Here is a 26,515-nt window from a genome sequence, read left to right as displayed (position 1 = left end):
ACCCATAACGCTAAGTTTTCTCTCCTTTCACAGAGTACTTGTGCTTTGTAAAATCCTCTGGTCGTTTCTTTTCTCTTTCTCTTTTTTTGTTACTGTTGCCATGTGTCCAAACTGTTTTTCAGAGAGTTTTTTTACCATGTCAGCCCTGAATTGGTAGACCAAAATTTAATTGTTTTCAGTTTTTTCACTCCGATTAGTGAGTTTCAAGATGACAAATCAGTTGGTCGAGGTGTTCACTCCAGTTGAAAAATGACGCTGTATTGAAGCCGTTTTTCTAGTTGGTGCAGGTGTTGATGTTCTTGCCGTCAGCAGCATCCTCCACCAGCGCTAAGTGGTAATCAGTGGAGAGCGTGAAGTGGGACACGCAGCCCACCAAGCCGCCGATGTATTGTCTGTTTGTGTGAAGAGCTATCTCTTTCATGCCGCCTTCAGGGGGAGAGTACAGAGACACAGACATAAGAGAGGAGAGAATATAGAAATGATTGTTTGATCTACAGTACACATGAAGCACATTAAGGAAATATGACTTGTGAGCTCCACCTACCAACGTATAAGGGTCCATTGATGTTGAGTTGCCTCATCTTTCCAGGTGACCTGCCTGTTTTTGCTCCATAGTCATCCACTGTCAGCTTCCCGGACTGTCCATCCCTGAAGAGATAAGTGATAATGGTAAACTCATGAGTAAGCTGTACAAAGATTATCAAACTATTAAACAAGGAATCTGGAGTCTGTCTGTCTGTATCTTCTTCAGATATCTTGAAAACCGTTCATCCGATCTACATCACCCTCGCCAGTGTTGTGTTTACAGCTTCTTCTTCTGCCCCCAAGTGGATGAAGATTTAAAGCAACATTATGAAACTATTTTACCTTAAACAACAGCTTCAGAATCATTTTCATTGTAATGGGTTGATTGGTGTCTCTGTCTCAGCCACTCCACCCCCCTTTTGCTTGTCTCTGCCTTATGTAACATCGGTGAGCAGGTAGCATTACAGTGCTTAACACTTTATTTGCAGGACATCACACACAGCACCAGCTATCACTGATTTTGGTGAAACCGGATCTAATTTCATGCAAAAAAAAAACAGTCAGACAGTTTCCTGTCAGTGATGTAACTTCTGCATGGTGTAGCTGCAAGTTAACTCTGCTAGCCTAGCGGGCCCTTCTCAGAGCACGTTGTTTGTGTTCTTTCTGGGTTTTTGTGATTTCCTTTTGCTCTGTTTCCCTCCTGTGTTCTTGTGCTCCTGTGCTCCTTCCCAGCCTGATTTTCCCGCCACACTGGTCTTGCATCAGCCTCATTAGCCTCATTAGCCCTGCCTTGTTTCTAGTTTTTCCTAGTTAACCAGCTCCTTCCCTGCTCTTTTGTTTCCTCCATTCACTACCCTCGCCAGTGTTTCTCCACCTCATCCCCTCGTTAGTTTAGTTTGTATTTAAGTCCAGCCATTAGCTCAGTCTTTGTTGATTCGTAAGTTGTGTTTGCACCTTTTGCTGTTATTTTGAATTCATCCATTGATCTGCCATCTTCTGCATTTATATCCACCTTTTCTGCTCCCAGTGCGACAGGCTGCTTGGTGTCACTGTTCTGAGTGGTGTGAAGTGCTTGTGCAAACTTTGTCTGAGCATGCATGTTTACTTCAATACATACGTTTTCAAGAGAATTTTTGGAGCTCACCTCACAGCTTTGACTCGGTGCCACTTCCCATCGGTAAAGGTTCCATTGACAGCAATGTTAACCGGACCACTGCCCAGGTTATAACTAGAAAACAATATGGGAAGACATACAACGAGTTTAGCCAGCGACAAAGGGTTCAGTGGGTTCACATTTATATGGTGCTGTCCAGATAAATCCTGCTTCTTTTCCAGGTCACACTCGGACTTCAGATCTTTTTTTAGTTCTGCCTCTACTGGGTGCTCAGCTTTCCCTGCACCTATGTAGGATCAGCATCTCTCTGCATCATCTTCATCCTCTTCTTTTTCTAAAAATCTGCCTTTTTTTCTCCCTTCCACTCCCTGTCCCTTTAAAAGCCAGGGAAGAGACAAGCCGGACGTTGTGCTTACACAAGAAGTGTGTCTTTATATCTCGTATATTTTGGCAAGAATGACTAGATGAGCTTACATGACATGTCTTTAAACAAATACCTGAAGATTAGTGCGCCATCCTGAAGCCCCATAGACAGGAAGTCACTGTTGGGTCTCATTGGACTGTCTCCTCGCCATAGCAACAGGCCGTCCTTGGCTGTGCTCTTGAAACGCATGAAAAGACTGGTCCTGGACCCAGACACCCTGAGGAAAATGACAAATTTACACGCTTAAGCTGTGACAATAGAAAACATCATCAAAACAACATGTCTGAAGGAGGATTTGTAACCGAGCATATCGTGTGAAGAAGCCAAATATACTTTTCTAGTACCGACCTTTTCACGATATCTCTGTTGTCATATGTCAGGTAACTTCGGCCAATGAACTGCGGGATCTCTATGGCTTCTGTCACAGCTGGGGGGGGGGGGGGGGGGGGGGGGGGGGGGGCAGAGAAAACACGTGTGTTTACTCCCTTTCATCACAAGGTGGCAGCATCAGCATGTATCTCCTGACTCAGACTAAGCTAGAAGAGTAGACTGACTCGCTGAGGAGAAATATACTGTGTGAAGGAAAATAAGTAGTTTGTATTTTGAAAAAGTGATGTTGGGTTAAGATCATTATGAGGTGCAAGAAGAAAACTTACTGTTCAAACAGTAATTCCCACACTCTGCTCAGTGAAAGCGTTAAAAACAGAGAAGGCATAGATAGGCTTAAGGGATTATGTTGTCCAGTATATAATGTTACATGACATTACATGATAGCAGATAAACACAAAGCACATTTAATCCCTGAGAAGAGAAAATATTGTGCCGCATGGTTAAAGCCATATATTACAGACAAATGAAAAACATTTTGTTCATTGCAACCTTGAAGTTTATATATTTTAGTTGTATTATACAGTAACAGAGATATTAAATTAGATTATTTATAGACCTTAAAAGAGCATGACAGCAGCCTCAAAACATCCTATATGATAAGCAGTTTGTAATCCACAGACAGCGTAAGTTCATGTATGACATTATAACATTTACCGAATTAACAAGTAGGCCCAAACAGTTAAGAATGTGTTATTGACAGTGTTATAACGTTTATACAGTTTCTCCCAACACAGCAAGTCTCTGAATTGAGCGTTTTCTTAAGGGGGTCTGGTGACGTTCTCCGCAGACGACAAAGAAGTAGCCAATATTAGTTACTCTCTACCGTATTTGTAACATTTGACATGTTTACCATCAGTATGTTATATTCTTTAATTAATTTGGCGTAAATGGTGACATCAGTTGAAACAGTTTGGGAGGCAAGACGCACTTAAAACACGGAGGCAGGCAGCATGCACTTCAAACATACAAAACAGACAGGCATTTAGAGCAATGCTGCAACAAACCGACACGTTTTGCAAGGAAAGAAATATCTTAAAGTATTGTATTTAATGCTGAATTTACAAGAAGGCACCAATGATTTAAAATTTGCTGTAGCTGTTTCACAAAGTTTGTTAAGTTTCTCCTCATGATGCAACAGCTCTTAAAATCACGCGATTTGTAAAGGAGTCTGGGATATTGCCGTTACTACTTCGATGGTTAGTTGAAACAGACCGGAGGTGTTGTGATCTGATCACTCAGGACGCATGTTGATGCCAAATGTGAACAGGGCCTTAGTCATGTTAATAGATGATCTTATGCTCTACGACCAATTTTATAACTGTGCTAGTCTCAGTATGTGCGGTATGTTTACTGGCTAAATAACAAGAAACCGAAAAAACATAATCCAGTTCTGTAAAAGAAGATAGAAATTCATATGTGGCTGACCTTTCTGGCAGTGCCTCCCATCATACCCTAGGGGGCAGTCACACTCATAACCATCCCACTTTGGCCTGCAGGACCCTCCATTGGCACAGGGACTTTCCACACATGGGTGTGCTGAATTGGCCACATTAACTCCACTGGCGGAGCCGGATGTTATCGGGATGGTGCGGTCATTGAGTATCAGCTGAGGAGGAAGGGGAAACAAGAGGATGTGTGAAGATTCAAGCAGACAGCTGACAACTCTAAAGATGATGTGTGCGTCCTGCTTTTTGATGCAAATTGATCAAAGTATTTCAAATGAGTTCATGAGCAAGCGGCCTTTGTTGAACAACATCAAAATATCAACATATTAAAAAATGTTTGAATACAGGTGTTAGGCACTGTGTGTTGGGATGGTAATACCTTCTGAATTATTCCAGTGAAGGGCTTTATCACTCCTGCCGTCTTCTTGGTTTTGTCATATTCTGGCACTCCACCGATATAAAGAGGTGAGCTGCAGTTGATCTGAGTGAAAGCTCCCTGAAGAGTAAAAAGAAATAAAAAAATAAAATGAAAAACTATATAACCCCCCTGTGATATGAGGCTAATGACATGACGTCAATGCTGAATGCATTGTAATGGCTATAGAATAATTGCTATCCGCATTTAGATTAGTTCTCTATCATACTTGCTACAACTACGCAACTTAGTCATGAAATCTCCTGGAAACCTGCAGGCTTACTGACAATCAAGTCAGTTGGTGGTCTGGAACTATTTCTATCCGCTTTCATGGCTCCATAGTAGTAGTAGTTTGATAGGCTTTTCTCTCGTCTTGTGCTGTGCAAAATCTGCATTGATCCAGTTGACTTTGCAACAGCAGTTACCACTCGGGAACGCGAGCAGGAGAAAGCAGTCCACTTTAAATATGTCAACTATACATGAATTACTCGGGGTCACATTTGCTTTTCCTTATCAAATACTTTGGTTCATGGTCAGTTTTGTCTCTCTAAAAGAGAGCATGTCATCATCACTTTGTCCATTTAGTGTGAGTTTAGAGTGACATCCTTGTAAAAAGAATAGATGACACATCAAAGCACATAGAGGTCACAGTGATAAAAGTAACAAGAGTGATTGAAACATTTTAGAGTTAGAGGACAAAACTATGAGGCTAAAATGTGACTGCATGTTGCATTGACATGCTGTTTTGTTTCTGCTAAATGTGTTTATCGCCAAATGTGTCAATTGTTACTTACACAGCCTGCGGAATTGAATAATGTGCAAAGGTTAAGTTGCTGAGTTTGTCATGAAGTTTTTCCGCCCCCCTGTGGCCACAAAACCACATAATGCAGCTTTAAGCAACACAGAAGCAAAATACCTCAGCGATTCCTTCTATAGGCCTCTGGCTGTCCACCTGGAGGATCCCACTCTTCGCTGTGCGGGACACCCTCAGCTCGTGCCATGTGTCCAGACTGATCTGCTCTTCACTCCTGTAGCATTCAATACAGGTCATGTAGTTAGAAATAAAATAACAATGAGAAAGTGATGATGAGAGTGCATCTCCTTAGTACCTTATTGTAGCTCCTCCAGAGCCACAGTCAAATCTGAACTCTACATATCTGTCCACCAGGCTGATAGCCAGGAAGTCTCCGCTGCCTGCATCGTCACTGTACAGCAGTGTCCCATCGGGCATCAACGGCCGAAACGTCAGCTCAAACTCCATAAAGGACAGATAACTCTGAGATGACTGAGGCCATTGGATGACGGCATATGAAAACGCAGTTTCGTTAAAGAGAGGTGAGGACAGTGAGAAACCTGGGGAGTCGGAGGGAAGACAGAAGAAGGATTTGAGAAAAGGTATTAAGATAAAAAAAGAGGAAAATGGAGAGGAGGAGGAGAAAAAGAAAGTGGTGGTTTAGCTTGAAAGCTGGTCTGAAATACAATCATCAAATTGCCTCGATATGAGAAATAATTAGAATCATCTCAGCCAATTTTCCACACAATCAACAGCATTTTCCTTTATAGATCAGTGTGGCAATCTATGAAAGCCACCAAGTGAGAAGAAACCACAAAGGGATCTGACGTCTTACTTTCACAGCGGTACAAAACACGTGTGTTGCTTTTTTTGTTGTAATGTGTAATGCGTGACTCACTCTCTTCACAAAGCGTTCCCCTGAAGCCAAGCGGGCACAGGCAGATGAAGCCATCGGCACGGTTTGCAAAGCAGGCTCCTCCGTTAGCACAGCTGACCAGGTCGCACACGTTGTCGCTGCACTCGCCTGGCACACAGTGGAAAAGTGATAATAGGAGATTACTGCTTAATAAATAAAATGTGAGAGAAGCTGTCATACATCCCGGTTAAAAGAGAAATTTTAAAAGGCTATGTAAGTCATGGAAGTCTTTACACTGACAGACAGCCTGACAGGCAATTTTGCACCAGTCAGGCCAATTTTCACCTATTTTCAAATCTAACATCTCAGGCTCTTAGTGCATTTAGAAAAATCCTGTTGTGCAAAAAATCCCCTTTTAGAGGTAAACTGCCAAGCAAGGCTGCTTCCGTCTTCATTGACAAATTGGCTAAAATACAATTATTAAAAGGCAATTTTATGATCATGTCAAAAAAGGATCTAGTTGACGGGTGATTTTCTTTATTCTTTTTTATATTAATATATCTGTTTGTCTTTTCATGTTAATGGTTGCAACTGGCATCTGTTTTAACCAAGATTAACACTGTCATGCTGGTTTGCCATTATTTTTTTTAAAGGAGACATATTATGCTAATTTTCAGGTTCATCATTTTATTTCAGGTTACTCCTAGAATAGGTTTACTGGCTTTCGTGCTAAAAAAAACACATCAGTTTTCTCATACTGTCCAGTACTGCAGCACTGTGTTCCCCCTCTGTCTGAAACGCTCTGTTTTAGCTCTCGTCTCTTTAAGGCCCGCCTCCTGAATACCCGGTCTGCTCTGATTGCTCGCACACGACGGAGCCAGCACCGCTAAGAACAACAGAGCAGCTGTGCTATGTCAATTCTTACGTGCCAAACTAGCCGCTTGGCACAAATTATGCAAAAGAATGTGTGACATGGTGACGTTGTGTGATGTCACAAAGTCACAGAATTAAAGGCAGGACCACTGACGAGGCATTTCAGAAGCAGTGTTTTCTGTGGGAGAGAGGAGCTTCTGTTTTTAACTTTCAAGATCTTTTACATGAACAAGGTCTCCTTCAAATAAAGTGTAATGACTGTAGCACCAGACCAGTATGTAAAGGCAACAAATAAATACAGTCATCCAAATTCAAATACAGCCCTCTTACTTTATTATAACTTTTTGTGTTCAGTAGTTTCCTCCTACAAGAGGCATAACTCTGAAACTGCTCGAAACTGCTTATCTTGGCACCAGAGGAGAACTGGTGCATTTTGGGTAACATGGATAAAAATCTAGCCGCAGCCAAGTAAAAATAGCAATCACACACATATTGTATGCTTCCTCACCTATGTCAGCTCCACTCAGAGCTCTGCCCAGAGGCCAGGGTCTGATGTCTGTGGCCTTGTTGTTGATGGTGAGACTCTGAATGCAGCCGATGAAGCCACGATTCGCCCCTGTTGCCCTGACCAGCCAGTAAGCACTTGGGGATCCGCCCACATACAGCGGGGAACGGAAAGTGATCTTAGTGTACTGACCCTGGAAGAGTGAGGAGAATATCCTTTTATTATTGTAAAAGTACTTTGAGGCTGGTCCAATACCTGAAGGAGAATGTTGTCAGCAATATAGTAAACACTGGCATACAGAGGAAGAGATCATGAACAATGTTTTGTGTTTGAAACCTCTATCTTATCACCTGTACAGCAGACCTATGTGTTACTGTTACCTGTGAGCGTCCAGATATGGGGGTGTCGTTGTCCATGCGTAGCCAGCCACTCATGCCGTCTCTGAAGACGGTGACCGTGTGCCACTGACCAACAACGATACGACTCTCGCTGACTATCTGAGCTGCTCCTGTACCACAGTTAAACCTGAGGGACAACACATCGAACATCCAGCTGTTACACACTGCATGCTGTATATGAAAAACTGATGCACAAATTATACGCACCTTTTTATAAACAACTTTTTTCACACTATGTATCTACTTGTTCTAGTGACTCACTGATGTTTGTGGCAAAACCATTAAATCGAATGGAACTATGATCAACGCCTCCGTGCACGAGTCACGCTGCTGTTCCTGAGCTATGGTGTTGAATAATGGCCATAACATTTTTTGCTACATATCACGACGTCACAGTAAAGTTGACCTTTGACCTTTGGGATATACAATGTAATCGCATAAAATGTGTTTTGTGAGGTGACAGTGATCTTAACCTTTCACCACCAACATCTACTTCATCCTTGAAGAAATTCCTTCAAATGGTTATGAGATATCACGTTCACACGAATGGGATGCCACGTGGTCTCAGTGACCTTGACCTTTGACCTATGACCAAAAAAATCTAAGCAGTACATCCTTGAGTACATGCAAGTGGATGTTTGTTTGAAATTCCCTTCAGATGTTCTTCACAAGAATGGGACGGACGGACAGACAACCAGGACGTGGAGGCATAAAAATAGATATACGTATATGTAACATACATCAGCCATCAGTGTTGTCAATACAACCCCTTTCAAGTGGTTTTCACAAGCAGTTTTTCAGTTTTCCTCTTTGATTTCCTCTTTCGAAGAATCATTTTCCAGCATTCATGAAGCTCTTTGTTTCCTCCAAAACAAAAACCTTTTCAATCAAGTCTCGTCTGACCCAAATGTGCGACTGCAGACACAAGTCTTGTCAGCTGCTTTTATCCACCAGCCGCACATCTGAGAATCTAAACTGATGGGTGAGTCACTCTTTTCTTCACCTGTAGTGCAGCTTGCCTCGCACCAGAGCCACAGAGGTAAAGTCTCCACGGCCGTGTTCATTTTCTCCACAGTAGAGTAACAAGCCGTCCTCGGAGTCCGCCTGCAGCACACAGAAACTGTTTCAAAGCTCTTTCCACCTTTTTGAAAGTCAAACATCAGTGGGGAAAAAAAATCCGCATAGTGGTTTACCTTGAACTCCAAAGTGACCTGAAATGTCTGGTAAGAGTTCTTCAAGGGTTCAAAGGTCATGTGAGAGTGGCCGTAGAACCTGGGAAAGTTCACCGCTACCACTGAAGAAGAACAAAGGACACAAAATTCACAAAAAGTAGACACTCAACATGCCTGCACCGCACTTCAACTAAAGCTTGCACACTTCTCTCACCCTCTGTGCAGGTGTCCCCTCTCCGCCCGAGGTTACAGTGGCAGCGGGAGCCTCCGCTGTCGTAATCACTGAGACAGAAGCTGTCGGGGGGGCACACGGTGTCATCGCAGGTCAGGTCGTACACACGAGGTACCTCGCCTTTCCAGGGGGACATGGTCGGGGTGGTGGTGGTGGTAGGCAGAGTGAAGCTAAGGTGGAGCAGAAGAGGAAGACAGATAAGGTTTAATGTTTAGGTTTTTACAGGGCATAGTCAGTGGTTTAGCAGATATGTACGTGTTACTGTTGTAATGTACAGCTTTTGCACACCTGAGGATCGACAGGTGCGTAGGAGAAGACCAATGACAACAACGTTTCGGCACTCAGACCCTCATCAGCTTATCTTGAAGACAAGATAACTTGATGTAGGTCTGAGTACCGAAGCGAAGTGGACAGTGTGCGGGAGTTTTTTTTTCCTGCTCTGTTATTTTACAGAAAGAATCAAACAGATCAAACAGCAAGAAGCAAAATGTTCAGCTCAACTCAACAGCACAGTCGTTAGGCCCTCCCTGTATTTGCGGCACTTAATTATATGGTGAACATCAGAACCGGAACGGTGGCTCAAATTGATCTGACATTTCAATGCTCCATATTAATCAAGTAATTAAGTGAAAGGGCATGAAAAAGGGAAATTGTAAGAGGTTTAGACGTGAAGGCAGAGATGTGGGAGAGACAACAATCTAGAAGTCAAAGAAGGACAGCGTTAAGAAACGTGATTTTGTTTAGATAAAAAAAAAAACCTTCTTATACCACTGTTCATATGGAAAGACTTATCTTTAAGAGAGAGGCCACTACCTCCTCTAGCTGCAGTGATTTCAAGACAATAAATACAAAACCGCCATTGACACTTTTGTCAATAAATACAAACGCGACTAAAATCTTAGGGCGGGACGAGTGAGGAAGAGATCCAATCAGAACTAATCTCTCTGTGTGGTAAGGAGGTTAGGTGCACAAAATTAGATAGTACTAATCTACCCTGAAAGTAGACGAGCAAGCACTTCTGCATGTCTAATAAACTGTCCTAATGTTGCCTCAACACATTGAGAAGAACTGTGTGAAGTGACAATCACCTGTAAAAATATAACGAAGTTAAAGCAGACCAGACATTTAGAAATTCACTCAAAGGTAAACACACTTAAATTCTTCAAAAGCTTTTTTTTAATTATTATTTTGTCAACTAACCTGAGCTGGTGTCACTGAACTTGAAATACAATGCAGGCTAAAATAAGCCACCACTGTACTGATTTAGAATTAAAGCAACATTATGTAGGAATTGGCATTATGTGCAATTTGCCGTACATCTTACCTGGTGGTGCTGAGTGGGGCAGTAGTCGAGCTGTAACCAGTGGTACTGCGCTCTGAGATGGTTGCGAAAATCAGATCTGTGAAGTCTGGGAAGATGGACGAGGTGGTGGTGGAGGAGGAAGCTGGAGGAGCAGTGACGTTGGGAGGAGCGATGGTGTTCATACGGTATACGACGTTTCGACCGGACGGCGGACCGGACCGTGAACGGAGCTGAGACTTCCTGTTGTCCTGATTGATACCTGGGAATGGCTTCAACTAGGAAGAGGAAGAACAGAGAAAGGAAAAAGAATGAGAGGCAGTTTATCTTACATTTGTGTTCAGTTGTCAGTCAAAGGTAGAAAACCCACCTCTTCAATGAAGATATCATAATCAGAGTCATCAACGTCAAAGCCGTCTTCATCTTTGATCCTTGAGTCTGTGATGTAACGTCCATAATCACCACTGCCAACTTCTGATGCACCTGTTCCAAGTGTCAGTAAAGATACAGGATGGTTATTACCTGCTTTGTATAATAAATAACACATATAATATAACATAATATCAGTGAAATGATTGATGGGTCAAACAAAGTCGGTCAAACGATGAAATACAAATCAACCTTTAATAAAAATGCAAAAAAGAAGAAATGGGAATGACACTGAATAAACTGTAAATTCAAAATTAAATTAATTAACTCAATTTCACTGAGTTGAGTTGGCCGAAGGGTTACTTACACTGGTTGCTTGAAATAACAGTGACATTTTTAAAGGGACAGTTCACCCAAAAATGCAGACTTGTTTTGAAACATAAAAGAAAGAACAGAAAAAAAACTAAAATGGCTCCAACGATGAACAAAAGTTGCACAGATGGAAATGGAGGGAGTGGTGGCTGTGCTGTGGTTACGATCATGGGTTGGGAAATGCGATGACATACATCTCACTGATGATGGATTCATGATCACAGGACGCAGACATTAAATAGCGGTAAGATGTTCTGGCCCGGGTGGGTCTACCTGTTAGTCTGTACTCAGGCCGCTGCAGCACGTAATGAAACGTGTCTCCTCGATAACGAACGGCAGCTCATAACGTACAAAGACAATGAACAGTGAATAAATCATCTTAGTTAGCTGACTGCAGCTGCAACACTGCTAATCATTTCACCTACATCCTTAATAATATAATAGTGATCTGCTATTGTCTGCTCCTGAAACACTGCATTATGAGGTTTTTTTCTTCAAAATAAAAAAAAGAAACAACAGCACTGTGTGTGTTAAATTTGAGACATCCTCTATCATCCACTCTACCTCGAGAAAGCTTAATCTTAGCTTACATAACAAGCTCCCCTCCCTCTTGTCCCCTTTGCCTTTCCACCTCCCCACGCTGGAAGTTCACCATGCTGTTAGGCAAAGTTACAGAACTGAAATATATTTCATAGATAATCGTGTAATTAATCAATCAAATATCCCATAGAAACTTGACTATTAAGCCGGAATGTATGTCAAGATTTAAAGTTCGAATTAGCACAGCCTAATAACATTAAATCTGGCATACGAGGAGGGGGGGATGCCCATAAAAGCCCTCAGCAAACTAATCTTCTGTTGTGTAACAATCCCCCTCAGTGAATACCACTCTGTTTCCAACCGCTATAAACACACGCACACACACACACACACACACACACACAAGAATGGTCACAGAGAGAGCGACAAGAAAAGTGTGTCAGTCAATCAAGCCCACCCCCGTTGTTCACTCAAGCAGCGGTGCTTTGTGTGTGTGTGTGTGTGTGTGTGTGTGTGTGTGTGTGTGTGTGTGTGTGTGTGTGCGTGCATCAGGGGCGTGGATGGGCAGAGAAGGGGTCTGGCATCCCGTCCTTAATCCTGTCTGATGAGACTCGAACGTAACCCGCTTTTATCCCCCGCTAAGAAACCACGCTTCTCTGTCTCTTCATTTCTGTCCGTCTGTCCGTCTGTGTCTGACTGCCTCGTTTGATCTTGTGTCCTGAAACTTTCATTGACATTTTTCTTCTCAACAACTTCTTTCTAACATCATCATCTCTCTCTCGATGTCTGCCCCTTCTTAGCAGGACTCACGGCTTAATGCAGTCAGAGCAGTTGACAAACGGTTTGACGGCTAACGTAGCGTGTAAAGCAGAAGCAGCCTGTCCACACAGCTTTTGAGAGTCAGCAGTGTGGTCTGTAGGTCAGAGGGAAAAAAGCCTGGATAATGTGATTGTGTCTACATGACTGTTTGATTTTAATAGTCATATGTAATCACACTCCTAAAGCCTGATATGCCCACAAATCTGTAGGTGAATGTCATAGTCTGCGATCCATTAAGACATTGCTGCATGCATGTGTGTTTATATGTGGCGCACACCTGTGTGAATGTGTGTGTGCTTTAATATCAATCAGTCCTGGCCGTCCCCCTCCCCCCACGTACCACTACATCAAAAATAATAAAGTAAATGACTCTGTTGCTCCAGTCAGGACACAAACTGACACACTGCCAGGTGTTGTCCTACATTTAATAATAAATTCCCCTTCGTTCTTTTCGTTTTCACTTGGAAGTCAACATGATTGTCACACAATAATTTGAAGAGGTTTTTTAAGCCTCCCAAAGACAAAGAATATTACGAAATTACATTACATCTAAATGGCAAGATTTCTGAATATTTTTATAGTGGAATTACATGTGGATTAGGATCTCGTAGGGGAGAAAAGTAAAACATTTCAATATATTAAATGAAAAGTTCACTGAAAAATGAAAATGCCCTCCTCATGCTGATGTCTTGTAGTCAACAAAACACTTGAGCCTCACAGTAAAATAGAGATGGAGCATTCTCCTAAATTACTGAAGCAGATGGGGACTTCATGTAAAATGTAAAAAATACAATTTGTTTGGTGTAAACCAAGTCGAGAGAGGCCACAAGATCCCAAATTGATTTGAAAAAACATAATTTATACTTTTTATATGCAGTCAACCTTGTGCACCCCCTTCAGATGCTTTTAGCTCAGTAGCTACTGTGAAGATTTTGGGTGTAAATAAAAAAAGGGTGTCAAAAACTTCAAAAGGTCCCCATTTACTTCAGTTGTTTGGGAGAACGCTGCAACACTGTTTCGCTGTGAAGCTCCAGAAATGTGTTGTGGAGTACAAAACTTCACCTCTCCATCGACATGGGGAAGGGTAAATAATGACGGAAGTTTTCATTTTTGCTGAACTTTTCCTTTAAAGTTAGCACATTGTGCAGATTAAAGCTTTAATGCTCGTCTTCACGTGTGTGTTGCATCTATAAACTGCGCCTCGACTGTAAAACTTCATTTCTAAAAGTGCTTGTTGCTGTGTGAAAAGTATCCGTCTCCAAAGTAATGCTGGGATGTAAAAACAGTGCAGCTGAACACGACAAATGTTTTATTGTAATGAAAACTTTGGTGATGCAGAAAGTAATCACAGCCTGTTTGGTTCTGTGTGGGTCTTGTGGAAACTAAACTCAAACTGACTTTGTTTTGAAATGTGGTTGTAATCAGAATAACAAGGAAGCGGAGACTATAAGCTTTCTTGGCTGTCACATACCGAATTGTTTGGCTCAGAGATCAGCTTTTTGTCCTTACCCAGAGTGCGCACGGGGTTGTTGATGTGGCTGGGTGGGCTAGCTCCGTGCGCGTTGACCGCTCTGATTACGAACTGGTACTCTGTTTCTGGTAACAGCCCCTTCAAAACCATGGAGTTAGACTCTATGGGCTCACGGATATACGTCCACTCTGTGTCCATCTCCGGCCTGTGAAAGACAAAGGATCTTAATTTGGTTTCAACTTGTGATATTTCACAAAAACACGAGGGTCTTTGGGTGTTTCTTTGCGACAAAAAAACCCCCTCATTCTCAAAACATCTTCAAAGTAATTGTTTTGAGATGCTGTGACATGTTTTTGTGAGGTACGTTCAAAAATCCTGATGGGATCTTTCACTTTCGTGAGCTGGAGGAAAAAAATGTTGAATAACTTTTCAAACAAAACAATCTGATCAATGATTGAGATGTTTTTCTTTTTCCTTGTTACTATTTTTAAGCCTAAAAGCATTATTTTCTCCTTTAATCAGGGTGCCGGTTTGAACAAAGAAAGTAAAGCAAAAATCAGAGTGATGAACTTCTGAACTGTGTTATTTTTTTCTACCCATCATCTCCGGCTTCCATCTCGAGCTGCCACGTTCGTGCGCTGAGTCTGAGCGCCTGGAGCCTCAGCTATCTGTTGAATGGGGTCATCTTCCCCACCACTCAATGTCTCTCTTCAGCAAGGCCTCTTTTGATGTAAGCGGAGAAAGATTTGCCTCTGAGACGGCCCTATTGTGTGGAAAATGCCCTCGCATGCAAAAACAGACCCTGATTCATGTCTACTCTGTCACAGCAATTGACAGTTTCTCTGCCTTCTGTGTCTCTCTCTTTACTCAGTCTGACAGTATTAAGTCTGCAACCATGAAACCAACACTTCTGTAGTTTTTAAGTTTGTTTAATTTATATCTTTTTTTTTTTTCACTTAAATTATTGGGGGCATTTTGAAATATCTGCCATTTTTTATTTGTGTCCGGCAAATCATGAGACGTCTCCGGGCAAATTCCTTTCTGGAACATCGCAGCCTGAGGACTCGTCTAGACATGGGAGGTCCTTTATGTGTGTGTGTCAATACACTGTTTATGCGTGTGTGAGGCTGGACACTGCAAGACAGAGGGTGACATTCATTCTTTCTGGTGTCAAAACGCAATTGGTTACATTAAGAAGAGCAGCAAAGGCGCTCACGAAAAATTCACTGTAACAGAGAGCTGTACGTTCTGTTATCAGAGTGATGACGTAGCGATAGCGGAGTAGCGGAGTGTATCATCCATTAATCAGAAGGGTTGTGTCTTTTAGGTTTCCTTAACTTACCCCGAACTGCTCCGGATGACTGGTCCATCAGTGTGCGAGTGTTTGGGTGAGTGACTAAGCATAGAAGAAAAATAATTTACATTTCTATGGAGACCCTGCATGGCTGCCTCTGCAATCAGTGTGTGACTGTATTTGTTAATGGATGTCTTGTAAAGCACTTTGAGTGGTCAGACTAGAAAAGCATTATTTAAACGGAAGTCTGTTCACCATTTATTGTGATGATGGATCAATGCAGAGTGTAGAGTATAATAAGTGGGCCTGAATGTGCAGCAGTATGCAACCATTAACGCACTCCGATAAAAGTTCAGAAACAACTGTAAAGCGCTCAAAAAGTAAAAATCACTAGCCCTCGTGATATCACTTGTGATAGCATAAATGCTTCGCCTGTTGAATTCCAGTATTGTCCTTTTTTTGGGAAAATAGGCTTCACTTGGTTTGTATCTTACAGTAGAAGCCAAAGCCAGGAGTTGATTAGCATAGCTTAGCATAAAGACTGTAAGCAGGGGGATACGCCTCACCTGGCTTGGTTCAAAAACAGGCCCACTAGTGCCTCTAAAGCTCACAGTGGAACATATTGTGTCTATCTTATTTAATCCTTACCCAAACCAAGATACAAAAGCAACAAGTTGTGGTTTTACTGGAAAGTCCACTGATTGCAGAGAGACAACAAACTCCTAGAAGTCACTACGCCTGTCCAACGTATGATTTTAGCAGCTAAGTCCTCAAAAAACCTTTAATGTTTCAGCTTTTGCACAGATTAAACAAAGAACAAGAAACAAAGTCTTAATTATTTTTGCTGTAGAGGTGCTGGTAGGCAGATTTTTGGAGCCTTTGGACAGAGCTAAGCAAGTTGGTTCCCCCTGATTCCAGTCTTTGTGCTAAGCTAAGCTAAGCTAACCAGCTGTCAGCTCCATATTTACCATACAAACATGGGGGTGGTATTGATCTTCTCCTCTAACTCCCAATAAGTGTGCAAATAAGTGTAATTCCACACTAGTCGGCAGGATAAAATGTCGGCAGTTATTGTTTTTGCACACCACATAGACATTCACATTTGTACGTGTCATATAAACCATAATGACATAACAGCGTACATTGCGTACATTTATACCAGCACTTCCCAAAATGTCAAACTATTTTTAAGATACCATTATTTCATTAGTTACACAACTGTTCTTATAACTCTCACAACAAACTTTTGCAATAATGCACACAGCAAATAGTTAAGTGTGGTTATAAATAGAATTGAAGCAGTTTTTTTTGCGTAAAGGTTCTGAATTGTCCTCTTCACTGCCAGTGGTGGAACAAGAGTTTTCATTAAGGCCTGTTTTTCCCTTCATGATGTACCAATTTCCGGCTGCTCTCCGCCTGCGTAATGCCTATATAATGGTTGGTTTCATGTGTGTAACCTGTGTGTAATTGGGTCTGTGCGCTTATGTATGTACCGGTAAATGTGACTGTGTATTAGCAGCAACACTGTCCTGGCGAGGTCTCAAAAGGCCAGTTTGATAAAGCTGATAAATCAATTATGACTAACCTGATGTAGGCCACCAGGAAGTGAAGGACAGGTGAGCTTCCCTCGCTCTCTCCTTGCTGCCATGACAACGCCAGCTCTGTGTCTGACACAGCCATGACAACCGGCTGAGTGGGGGGGGATGGGGGCATGCACATTTCTGAGAAAGAAATTCAAGTGAGGGAAAGAAATTTTTAAAAATAACATCATCAGCTTTTAAGTAGATTCCTATTACTGCTACGAGGTCTTACCATGTGAAGCAGTGCTGATGTCTCTGGGCATGCTGGGTCTACCCTCTCCTGCCCAACCATACGCTCCAACGCTAACTCTGTACTTAGTGTTCACCTTTAGGTTAGCGACGTCCACATCCTAGACGACGTCATAAAGGGGTAGTGGTGATAGAGATATGTGGAAATATGAGAGGGATAAGTTAGAGGGATAGAATATTGAGAAAAAGGACAAGAGGCAAGAATATGAGGAAGAGAAGCAAGTCATATTCAGCTATAAATGTCAAAAGTGATACGATAGCAGTGTCAGGGTCTAATTTAGTAAAAAAAAAAAGACTTGGATGGAACTCACAAAGCTCGCTTGTCCGTCGAATTGCCCCTGTGAGAAAAAGAGTGGAGGCATCCATAAATGTAAAGAAAAAAAATCCCTTGTAAAGACTGAAAGCAACAGATCTCTGCCAAATTGATTGAAAATCAAATCTTAAAGTTTGTTGTTTTAAAGGGATGCAGGGATAAATCACAGTGCTCAAGTTCATCATAATGATGCAACACGTCACTTGGTGCAAATGCGTGACTCATCAATGTGTTTTTAAAAGTTTCTGGACAACAGTAGAGCTATATGGGACTAAGAGATAAAATGTATCAGGCTTTAGCTACGCAGGCAATACTTGTTAGTAGGATTAACTCAGTGTTGGTTTAAGTCTTACTGTGGGATTTGTGACAATAAGAAAAAACATAGAATATTTCTGGCCTTATCTCCAGAATGTTTTTTGTTTTTATTTATTTGCTTTTCAGGGTAATGCTGCTTTAGAAGTGTGTTTTTCTGGGCACTGCAAAGATTTAGTTTGCCACCACCACACTGTCAAAACTGGAAGTTGGAGGCAGATCAAAGTTTTGTGGTGATTATATTGGACATTTTCTTTTTCAAAGCGTGTTCAAATATGATATCAAAGTGTCGGGTATAAAGCAACGCAGTTAAAAGTCAGCACACTCACAGTGGTCAGCATGTCCAAACTGAGAGGCACCTCCATCAAAGAGGCTGCACCCACGGGACGACCGCTCTTCATCTCCGTATAGAAGACCTGACAACATACACACAAGTACAAACACAAACTGATGTGAAGAGTCAGATCCTTTCAGTAAAGTCAAACCTATTTTGGCAGTGTTGGGTTTGGGAGGCATTCATAAATGTTATGTTGGAAGAAAGCACCTTTTTTTTTTACGTTATCAATGTAAACATGGATTAATGAGGAAGAAATACTACGAGGAAACGGGATTATGTATGAACCTCCAGAGTGATTGGCCAAATGAACGCACATGTTTATCTGTGAGTCGTGGGGAAGCTGGGTAGCTGACTAATCCTCTTAGTGCAGACATATGGTCAAAAGCAGAGCACACACAGTCATACTGATCCACATTTTGTTAATGGTTGACTCAAAACAAACACAAGAGGGGAAGGAAGGAGGACAGATGGAAACTGGGAAATTACCCAAAAAATGTCAAAAAGTTCAACATAAAAGACGACAAACAAAGTGAAGACGCTCTGTAGTTTCGTCAGAATAAAAAACAACAATACACAATACCTAGAGTACAAACATAATATTGCAAATATCTTAATTTGTCGGCTTTTTCTTTCAAAACAAATCCCTCTTTGTTCTTGAACCACATCTTACCTTGACTAAAGCAAAGAAAATAAAAAAATATTGACAAGACACTAAATAATTTGTGACCACATCTTTCAGAGCCATATTGCCTCTCTGGAAAACCATAAATTTGGCAGCAACTCAGTTCCATCAAAACACCAGATATTTTAAATTATCAATCTAGCCCTCAAGGCCACCGTGGCTGGACAGCGAGTTTAACAGGCACTTTAACAGCATGGAAGAATGTCAGCAGCTCCGCAGAGGGACACGGGCATCCACTCAGAAAAAAACAGAGGAAATTTGATTTACGGCACATCTGAGAAGTTGCTTCTTTTATGTTTGCCGGGTTGAAAAGCTTTCTTGAAAGGAATGTGTAGGTGGGTGTTTTTTGAGATCGCTGAAGCTGAATTAAGCTTAATACTTTGAACAGGTTTTTCTGCGTCCTCTGAAAAGTGTTGCATCAGACTTTCTTTTTAAACTTCTGTACACCAAGAACGACCGAGTACCACAGTCATTGACGATATAGAAAACTTGGAGAAGTGGAAAATATATGTACCTATGAGATGTGACCGCAGTAACAACACAACTGCTGTCTGCATGGATAGCTGCAGACTTTTCCTTCTCTAAATACCTTAAATTCTGTTTATTTAACATGACGTAACATAGGAAGCAATTGTTTAAACAAATATATATTCAACAACTAAAACTATGTCCACCTCCTGTTGTTATCTCAAGCGCTCTGATTAGCCTATGATGCATAAGGACGTCACATTTTACTGCAGCTGTTGACCGGTTGTTTCAATGGTTTCAATATACCTTGTATCCAGTGATGGTGCTCACATGTCGTCGGGGCATCTTCCATCGTACACTGAAGGCGGTGCAGTTGACTGTGTCCAGCTGGATGTCTAATGGAGGACTCAGACGATCTAGTTTATACAAACACATAGAAAAAAGACGTAAGTGAGGAGCACAGAAGATTTACAGTGGGGAAGATGTGAGTGTCACTGTGTTGGACAGTAGAGATACACCAACATCTGCCTGGCTGGTAATTGGATCCAATATTCAGTGTTTTTTTTTCTTATTTTCGTTTTCCTTTTGTCTGATTGCTGATAAAATAAATAAATATATAAATGGGGATCTTTGGCTCTGATGCAGCCCTTCTCTCTTGTTTTGTCACTCAACATCCCGCCCAAAACACTATCTGATTGGTTACACAACACAAGTAATCGCTGAATATGCAAAGTAACTCATAAATAAAGTTAGCAAGTAAATTTAGTGGAGTAAAAAGTAAAATGTTTGCCTCCAAAAAGTTGGAATGGAAATATAAAGTAGCAGAAAATGGACATTTTCAATCAATGGTTATTCTTCATTCGACACAAATATTTATATTTTTTACAGCAATTGTATATCGCTGCCAAATAGGAATTATCGATCTCCTTGATTACTGAAAAAAAAAATACGACAGTCATACACTGTTTATTTGATTTAATAGCTGTGATGGGATATCGAAGCAGAGTAAAATAATGTTAGATTCACATGGTAGCTTGTGGCCAACAGTGAAATCATATCACTGTTTTGCAGAATAAGTTAAGAAGCTGCACAGAAAAGAAAGTCTGTGGCGATATCTTTCCAAGCAGCCGATGATAATGAAAGCAGAATCAATGCTGTTTTTCACTTTAGCCTGTTTGAAGGGTGTGAACAAGGGACCATATGTGAAATGTCTTAACCTGTAGCTCGATGAGCTCGGTGTCATTATTCTCATGGTCTGAGTTAGTTAATCCTGGGTGCTTCTGTGACACTTCAAGAGATCGTGATTGCACATCCAGTGTTCGACCGTGGCCTGAAAACACTTGAGAAGCCTCTTGTAGAAGAAAGACAGAGATGGAGCTACAGAGGTGTTGCTCATCAACACTCCTGCTGACCTTCTGTATATGCATTATCTGGCTTTAATGGAGAAACTTGAGCAGACAAGGACCCTCATAGTCCTAAAGGTATGTACTACTGTAACAATTACACAACATAGAGGGTTGTTACACCTAGACCATCAAAAAGCTCCTTAAAAATGCTGGATAACAACATATACAAACTGTAAATGACTGTGAATAATTGTTTTATTTCTCTTAAATCTGCACGTCAGTTCAAAAGCCAAACAGCAGCCACAACTGACCTTTCCCTGTCAAAGTGACAAAAGTGCAGACTTCCCGTGCTCAGACTGACACGGGGATCAAACAGAAGTTAATATAGCGGAGCAGAGCTCTGTAAATTGAAATCTCTTGTAAGCTACAGCGCTGCTCTTTCCCACTTTCCCTTTTCTCTCCTCTTTATTTCTTGTGACTCCTCTGTTCCACTTCATCCCTCCTGTCCTCCTGAATCCTCTCCTGTAGCCATCGCCCTTTGTTGTTTTCTCAAACCCTTCACCCTGCTCTTCCGTCCGAGCGGGTGATTCAATATGTCAGCTGAAATTCGCTGATCCTCCACGTCTCCCCAGGGGTGTGGCCCGTTGAGCGCACTGGTGAGCCGAACTCACAGGGAATCAGAGCAGGTAGAGACGGGAATCATCATCTTTACTTCCATCAATATGCAGCAGCTTGCAGTGGTGCTTCATGTGCGAGGGAGGTAATGGGTACAAATAATAATACTCAGAGGGACTGGAGTGAAACTGTTATCTGTAATCAACAGAAATCCTGAAACTATTCATGAGATTCTGGTTGCATCGCTTGAGTAACACTGACCTGAGGCTGGTTTTTGGATACTCACATTGGAAACATGACCCTCCATGCTCTGTGAGTGACCAGTATAACTCTACAGCTCCATGCGTATGCCCAGGAGTAGGAGGAGAGTGGTCTCTATCGCAATACACTTCAGAATCACACGGCCTCGGTTCACACAGACCTTGAGAGCTAATCTAGTCTTACTCACCCTCTTAAGTGAGGGTCGGAAAGAAAGGGTCCTTTCGGTGTCTGGATAAAGTGGCCACATCAACCACCACTGCTACTGCGCCTTTCACCTGTGTATGAGGCCTTGAACCTCAACTGAACTGAGGCGGTTTAAAGGTGCATTCATTTGTCATTCTACAACCCCAGGGTTGTACAACAAGATGTGAGTTGTAGTTAAATTACCTGAGAAAAGCTGTTTTTATGGTGGAGTGTTGAGGATGAGTTAAAGAGTCTCACAGCCTGAGGAGAGAAGCTGCTATGTAGTCTGGTGGCACGGTAGAGGATACTTCTGTATCTTTTGCCAGACGGCAGCAGGAAGTACAGACCGTGGCAAGACTGATATCACTCAAGCTCGGTAAATGGGAACCAGTGGCGGCGGTTTTAAAGGACCTATTTGTAAGAAAAGTAAGATTTTGTAAGATTTTTGAGTCTCATTCCCAGCTTTTCAAATACTGACGCATAGGGACGGTGGCTTCATTTACCGACAAAGAAAAGCAGCAAACCCTTACATCTTAGAAGCTCGGACAATGATGTGCTTATGCTCTGGTTGGGTTCAGGGACAAAAGCCACTTTTGGTCGCCACGGTCCTGGATGGAAATGGTCCAACTCCCTGTGTCAAAAACATTATATATCCAGTGTTGTGACTTGTTTGGCCGCCTTGTTGCCTGTAATGACGTCCTCCCCACCTACTTATGTGGAAGTCTACTAATACGCATAAATTATGAATGCGCCATGTTTGGTACAAATGTCAACCTTGGACGTATCTGTGGTTTGCAGAAACGTTAACTCCTAAGATTAGATCCTGGCGACGGGGCTGAGACTGCATCATCTCATACAGCACAGATCAAGGAACACACATATGACTTTTCCAGTTTCATATATCTAAGGACTTCTGATTACCATGCTATACTACATGTTGGCTGATTGTTGCAGTTCTTAAAATATTACAAAGATCAACTTGTCAGCTCTCTCTGATGGACAAACTCTGCAAGAAAAGACACTCTCTCTGTATGACCTCAATCATATTGTCTGAATTTCAGTGCTGTGATTTCTAGGTACGTATTGGCTGCCATATAGACTGATACCAAGAGTCCAAACTTTTCCACTCAGCACCTCAACATATGGTTCTGTTTGTCAGTTTCCATCACTTAAAGGTTGCTGACAAGAGCTCTCAAGCAAGTTTAGGCACCGAGTTTTTCATTTACTTCGCAACTTCAGTCCTTTTCACACTTTTATACCAAAAACCATATACCATTCTTTTACTGTTTGAAAGAAAAATAGTTGCCAACTATTTTGATGATCTATTAATCATTGAAGACGCATTTTACAGCAAAACTGTCAAACAACTGTCAGTGGTTCCAGCTTCTTAAATGTAAGGATTTGCTGCTTTTCCTTGTCATTCCTGACAGTAAATAAAGAGTTTTAGGGTTTTGGACTGTTGGATGGCCAAAAGAAGCAATTTAAAAAACACTTGTAATGAGCATCTCTCACAGTTTTTTGACATTTTATAGACGGAACAATCAGTAAATTGATCTTGAAAATCATCTTCAAATTATCGTCAATGACAATCGTCAAAATTGCAGCCCTGCTTCGGCTCATTCTCTGCCTCCACTTTCCGAGTCATTCGCGTAGAAGTGCTGCTCCTTCCAGGTGTGAGTCATCCGAAAGTGAATGATCACTGAGACACATGCTGTCAAGCTGCTCTTCAGCACGACTGAGGGAAAAATATACAAACACTGCAGCGGAAAGGGAAGAAAAATTAGTTCTATTTAAATTGCCTTCTACCACATATTGTGTCTGCTGAGTGACATGATAGAGTTATCTTAAAAAAAATGATTTTCATAACAAGTTAATGAGAATAAATATTCACTGTGGAGAGTAAGAAGTAAAAACCACTGACTGATTCTATAAATAATTCAGTCGCTCATTCTAAGTGGGCACAAATCTGTCAAAACTCTGAAAAAAGTGAGACCACCTCAGGGTGAGACGTCACTCAATCTTAACTCTTTCTGGTACCAGCTGCTTTGTTATTTAAAAACCTGATGTGATTCATCTGGACGTGGAGCCCTGTTGACATTCTCCCATCCCTCAGAACGACCTCAAAACAACAAAAACAAAAAAAAAAAGTACAAATGTCACTGGCAGTCATGAAAGGCAAGAACTACAGTCGCCCTCTGTGTGACAGTCCCAACTGTGGTGAGTGTTCTGTGCTGACAGACAGATGTAATAGTCGAGCCTGCTGTGGCCTGCGGGTCCGAAAAGAGCGAGCGAGGGAGGGAGACTGACAGTGTGAGAAAAAGGATGTGATGGAAAGGGGAAAAGGGAGGAAAGGGGAAGGAGGAACTGGGATGGAAAAAGTGTTCAGGGTGACAGGATATCAAAAAAAAAAGATAGAGACATGAGGAGAGAGAGTCAACTGTGGAGTTTCTGCCCAAAGGAGCACAGTGGTAAGTTTGTTGATGGCTGTGCTGTTGATCTGGAGCTGAATATTTACTTTACGTTCTTTCTTTCTTGGGTGGATAGCGACATATTCTGGAAAAAATATGAAAATATGGACTTTTTCCCTGAAAGCCCTGTCTCAAACTCATCTGGAAGTTCATCTGTAGCTCACAGATCGTGCTCTGTGACTAAAAGCACCTTACAGACAGAAGGCTGAGGTCCTGGTTTAAATACATGTTGCTCAGTGGCTTTTGTTGCAGCATAATCACTGTGTGCTTCTGTGAGGAGGGATGTGATAGAGACGACATGGTGATGAGCATCCAGCAACAAACGTTAACGTTTCTTCTTGACTTTGGCTCAAAAGTCTAAAATAAAACGTCACTTTGTGATCTGCTTTGAGTGCTAAAATATTATGTTTCCTGCAGTAAGTCCAATGTGACGTGACAAAGTCGTGAGTAATCAAGCAAATGGAAAGATAAGCACACACACATATAAATTAATATTAATGCACTTTGTCAAATCTGGCACAGAGGTCAGTGGGTGAACTTACCAGATCTCCGAGCGTTTGATCTTCTTGCACAAAAGCAAACGCTGGCTGTGCATATTGCAAAGAGAAGTAAGTACAGAAGACTCCTTTCTTTACATGTAGATTCCATGTCTTCTTCTGGTCGAAACTTTAAGACGGTCAAATGTTCATTTTATCGCACGTCCAAAGGCGCCTGTAAGTGTAAATGTAAACTAACCCCTCTCCTGGTGAACGTCTCCTCTCATAAAAAAAATCGTTTTCTTATCCAAATTGTGGCGCAAACTCCATCCAGAGACGTGCAGAGACTGCCCGAGAGGAGAGGGCAGCTACGGTTTGACACTGATAAGATTACAGTCTGCAAAAGATCAGTGGGTTGGACACATTAACGGACGGACAGACAGCCGCTGTGTCCCCCCCAACAGGCGCGCTGACGGACGGACGATGGAGAGGGCTCTCCCGACAGTTCACGCGTAATGCGCAACGACTGAAAACAACTGAATGGTGGCCACGATCATTTCTTTACGCACGAATGTCGCTTTCGTGACACGCTCCGGTCTCAGACAGCAGATGAGATGAGATGGACAGCGGAGTGCAGGAACGTGGGGCCATTTAGAGCTAAGAGGATAATAAGCCTCTAATCCGCGCACTGGACACAGATGGAGAGCGTGTCTTGACGCAGAAGCAGGGGAGCCGCTTCAAGCAACACACACTCCAGAAAAAGTACTGTTTTATTATGGAGCGTGTGTGTGTGTGTGTGTGTGTGTGTGTGTGTGTGTGTGTGTGTGTGTGTGTGTGTGTGACAATGACCAAAGGGGCCAAAACAATGAATCCATTAATTAGTGTCCTCCAAAGCAACTGCTGTACTCATTAATATGTGTTCTTCAGTGTGGTGTCACCCTCAAAGAAATTAAGCACAGTTGAGAGGAGTGGTGTGTGTGTGTGTGTGTGTGTGTGTGTGTGTGTGTGTGTGTGTGTGTGTGTGTGTGTGTGTGTGTGTGTGTGTAAACTCACTATGTGCACGTGCATGTGCAGAGAGAGAGAGCGGTGTTTGCAGGAGAGCTCAGCCAAATCACTTCAGAGGCATTTTTTCCTATCAAGCAGCACTGTGAAGAACAATGAAGAACAACCAGGCACTCAAAAAATTCTCATTCTCAGTCAAAGTTGCCCAAAGCCTCCACTCTCATAGGGGTGTCGGTGAAAATGCAGTTTAGTGCAATATGTCCTGCACAAATCTGCATTAAACAGCTCTGTAGCCCAAAACCTTTCCTCTACAGGGACACATTTTTAAGCTTTTTCCTGAGTCATATTATTATTTTTATCATTATTATTATTATTATTATTATTAAGGTACCAGGGCAGGAGAAGGTAACCAGAAGCCAGGAGCTGATTTGTAAAGCCATTTTCATTTGCGCTCTGCTGTCTCCTACTTAGACCTAATTCTCTGAGTTAGGCATTCATACTGAGTGAAAAATTACTCAAGCCATCAGTTTGCACAGAATAATTTGACAATCTTTTTATCTAATTCTGATCCAACAATTTTTACCTTGAGTGACCCACAATGCCAGCTACAGAAAGAAGAAATGTCTCCTGCAGAGACCTGTGGAGTGGCGGTGCATCGGCACAGTGCTGCAGATCATACTGCCCATTTATCAGAGTGAGACGTAGCTGTCATGTCGTTCTCACAGGACATCCATTTATCTGCGAGGTCATGACATGACAGCTGTCAGTATCTCATATGACCTGTTTTAATCATAAATGGCTGCATTTATCTTGTGCTTTACAATTTGTCTGTCATTCACAGGCAGCCCTTTTATAGGCAGTATGTATAAAAACTGTGCACACACTATAAAGTTGTTGTCAACAGCTGTAAGGATAT

General features: G+C 41.9%; 1 protein-coding gene across 2 annotated transcripts; it reads right to left on the bottom strand.

Moving 5' to 3' along the window:
* egflam (EGF-like, fibronectin type III and laminin G domains) lies at window positions 1–24,769 on the bottom strand. Of its 2 annotated transcripts, XM_073466771.1 has the most exons (27): window positions 24,660–24,769; window positions 22,184–22,185; window positions 19,555–19,664; window positions 18,091–18,177; window positions 17,448–17,474; window positions 17,120–17,237; window positions 16,893–17,028; window positions 14,052–14,218; window positions 11,457–11,522; window positions 10,813–10,925; window positions 10,467–10,720; window positions 9,125–9,312; window positions 8,932–9,032; window positions 8,742–8,842; window positions 7,721–7,865; window positions 7,344–7,533; window positions 6,005–6,130; window positions 5,423–5,666; window positions 5,230–5,341; window positions 4,278–4,394; window positions 3,879–4,059; window positions 2,720–2,743; window positions 2,412–2,490; window positions 2,137–2,280; window positions 1,670–1,753; window positions 545–648; window positions 1–426 (listed from the first exon to the last, which is right to left on the bottom strand). In XM_073466771.1, the coding sequence occupies exons 1-27, from the start codon at window positions 24,767–24,769 to the stop codon at window positions 275–277; spliced, it is 3,282 nt and encodes a 1,093-aa protein (XP_073322872.1). In that variant the 3' UTR covers window positions 1–274. The 2 variants fall into 2 exon arrangements, with proteins under 2 accessions (XP_073322872.1, XP_073322873.1); XM_073466772.1 differs by lacking the exons at window positions 11,457–11,522; window positions 22,184–22,185 and having other exon boundaries at window positions 24,664–24,769.
* Between the last annotated feature and the right edge of the window lie 1,746 nt (window positions 24,770–26,515).

Source organism: Pagrus major, chromosome 5 (genome assembly GCF_040436345.1).
Source record: "Pagrus major chromosome 5, Pma_NU_1.0".
Taxonomy (NCBI): domain Eukaryota; kingdom Metazoa; phylum Chordata; class Actinopteri; order Spariformes; family Sparidae; genus Pagrus; species Pagrus major.
Note: the sequence above shows the minus strand (reverse complement) of the source record. Positions and strands in the feature narration are given on the sequence as shown.

Bases quoted from the DNA above. Each gene is read 5' to 3' on its own strand.
- egflam (XM_073466771.1), bottom strand. From the start codon at position 24,769: ATGGAATCTACATGTAAAGAAAGGAGTCTTCTGTACTTACTTCTCTTT. The intron at 7,866-8,741 runs GTGAAGAAAAGA...GTTGTCCCTCAG, and splicing joins CGAGGCAAGCTGCACTACAG to GTTTAACTGTGGTACAGGAG. The intron at 2,491-2,719 runs GTAAGTTTTCTT...CCCCCCCCCCAG, and splicing joins TGGGAATTACTGTTTGAACA to CTGTGACAGAAGCCATAGAG.